The 2,500-nt window shown below is 55.0% G+C and overlaps 1 protein-coding gene across 1 annotated transcript in view; it reads left to right on the top strand.

Moving 5' to 3' along the window:
• The first annotated feature begins 165 nt into the window (after nt 1-165).
• Nucleotides 166-2,500, top strand: part of trim9 (tripartite motif containing 9) — a 48,851-nt gene continuing 46,516 nt past the window's right edge. Inside the window, exon 1 of the mRNA XM_055158800.1 lies at nt 166-987. Coding sequence (XP_055014775.1) covers nt 166-987 — 822 coding nt within the window. The remainder of the gene's footprint in view (nt 988-2,500) is intronic.

The raw sequence follows: 2,500 nt of genomic DNA, 5'->3' as shown, positions 1-2,500 counted from the left end.
TAAACAAGGACCAACCCAGGACCGAACCGGGCCCAAAGCGGGACTAAACCAGGTCCAGATCTGCAGCAGGACCAGGACCAGGACCAGGACCAGGACCAGGACCCGAGCCTCCTCTAGACCAAGATTTTGTCCCGGCCGCAGCCCGGCGCCCCGCAGAGCAGAGCCATGGACGAGCTGGAGGAGGAGCTCAAGTGTCCGGTGTGCGGCTCTTTTTTCCGGGAGCCGATCATCCTGCCCTGTTCCCACAACATCTGCCTCGCGTGCGCGCGGAACATCCTGGTGCAGACGCCGGACGCGGAGTCTCCTCAGAGCCGCGCGTCCGGCTCCGCGGTGTCGGACTACGACTACCTGGACCTGGACAAGCTGAGCGTGTACAGCGAGGCGGACAGCGGCTACGGCTCGTACGGGGGCTTCGTGAGCGCGCCCACCACCCCGTGTCAGAAATCTCCCAACGGGGTGCGCGTGTTTCCCCCCGCGGCCCCGCACCACCTCGTGCCCCATCCCCCCGCGGCTCTGACGCCCGCGCCGCGGAACTCGTGCCTCACGTGCCCGCAGTGCCACCGCAGCCTGACGCTGGACGAGCGCGGGCTGCGCGGCTTCCCGCGGAACCGCGTCCTGGAGGCGGTGGTGGAGCGGTACCAGCAGAGCAAAGCGGCGGCGCTGCGGTGTCAGCTGTGCGAGAAAAGCCCCACGGAGGCCACGGTCATGTGCGAACAGTGCGACGTGTTCTACTGCGACCCGTGCCGCGTGCGCTGCCACCCGCCGCGCGGACCTCTGGCCAAACACCGCCTCGTGCCGCCCGCGCAGGGCCGCATCTGCCGCCGCGCGAGCCCGCGCAAGATCTCCACGTGCACGGAGCACGAGCTGGAGAACCTGAGCATGTACTGCGTGCAGTGCAAGAGCCCCGTGTGCTACCAGTGCCTCGAGGACGGCACGCACGGCACGCACGAGGTCAAAGCGCTGGGCGCCATGTGGAAACTGCACAAGGTACGTGCGCGCGTGCGTGTGCGCGCGTCTGTGCGTGTGTGCGTGAGTCTGTGCGTGAGTCTGCGTGAGTCTGCGTGCGTGTGTGCGCGTGCTGTGCGTCAAAACAAAGAGTTTCACCGGAGTCAGAGCCACAGGTGTGCGCCAGACTCCGCCTCCACAGAGTGACGTCACAGAGACCTGAGTGACGTCTCCACCAACAACAACAAACAATAAACAACAACAAACACATGAGAACAAACAACAGTGTCAGTGATTTGAGCTGTAAAAGTTCAGTTTGTGTGATTCTGGTTCTTCTGAACTGTTACACAAACGACACACGGTTTTGTGCAGGTTTGTGTTTGTTTGTTTGATGAGGACGACTTCACTCAGGTCTCACAGCCAAAGTGTGTGTGTGTGTGTGTGTGTGTGTGTGTGTGTGTATCAGTGATGACCTCACTCTGTGGTCACTTGTGTTTGATATTCTGCTCTCGGTGAACACAGCTCCCCCAGCAGAGCATCACAAACCAACACATTTTTACAAGAGACGTGATTTTATTCTGTTCACTGTGGATCCTGCAGATGCAGTGTGACGTTTAACACTGCGGCTCTGATGTTTGTGGTGTTTCGGTTTGTGGCTCACTGAGTTCTTGTTGTGGCTCTTTTGTGGTTGATGATCATTGTGGATCAGAGGGAAAGTTTCTGGAGACATGAGACGTACAGCCTGAAGTCTGAACTAAAGTCCTGGTTTAGACTTGGTTTAGTCCTGGTTTAGTCCTGGTTTAGTCCTGGTTTAGTCCTGGTTTAGTCCTGGTTTAGTCCTGGTTTAGTCTGGTTTAGTCCTGGTTTAGTCCTGGTTTAGTCCTGGTTTAGTCCTGGTTTAGACCTGGTTTAGTCCTGGTTTAGTCCTGGTTTAGTTCTGGTTTAGTCCTGGTTCAGTCCTGGTTTAGTCCTGGTTCAGTCCTGGTTCAGTCCTGGTTTAGTCCTGGTTCAGTCCTGGTTTAGTCCTGGTTTAGTCCTGGTTTAGTCCTGGTTTATATTCATGGAGTAAGTTGATTGGATACATCTGCAGAAGGACCTGTTCCTCACATCGTTCTTGTTTTGTTCTTGTTTTGTTCTTGTTTTGTTCTTGTTTTGTTCTTGTTTTGTGATAATTGAACAATGTGGAACTAAACATTTTCAACACAAAAGTCTCTTTAACGATTTTTTCTTCTTGAATCTGACATAATCACGGCGTCGTAAACCGTCCCTCCCTCTGTGTCTCTGTCTCTGTGTCTCTGTCTCTGTGTCTCTGTCTCTGTGTCTCTGTCTCTGTCTCTGTGTGTCTCTGTGTCTCTGTGTCTCTGTGTCTCTGTCTCTGTGTCTCTCTGTGTCTCTGTGTCTCTGTGTCTCTGTCTCTGTGTCTCTGTGTCTGTGTCTCTGTGTCTCTGTGTCTCTGTGTCTCTGTGTCTCTGTGTCTCTGTCTCTGTGTCTCTGTGTCTCTGTGTCTCTGTGTCTCTGTGTCTCTGTGTCTCTGTCTCTGTGTCTCTGTCTCTGT

Source organism: Boleophthalmus pectinirostris, unplaced genomic scaffold (genome assembly GCF_026225935.1).
Source record: "Boleophthalmus pectinirostris isolate CB_2022bp ecotype Guang Dong unplaced genomic scaffold, ASM2622593v1 HiC_scaffold_10, whole genome shotgun sequence".
NCBI classification, from domain to species: domain Eukaryota; kingdom Metazoa; phylum Chordata; class Actinopteri; order Gobiiformes; family Gobiidae; genus Boleophthalmus; species Boleophthalmus pectinirostris.
Note: the sequence above shows the minus strand (reverse complement) of the source record. Positions and strands in the feature narration are given on the sequence as shown.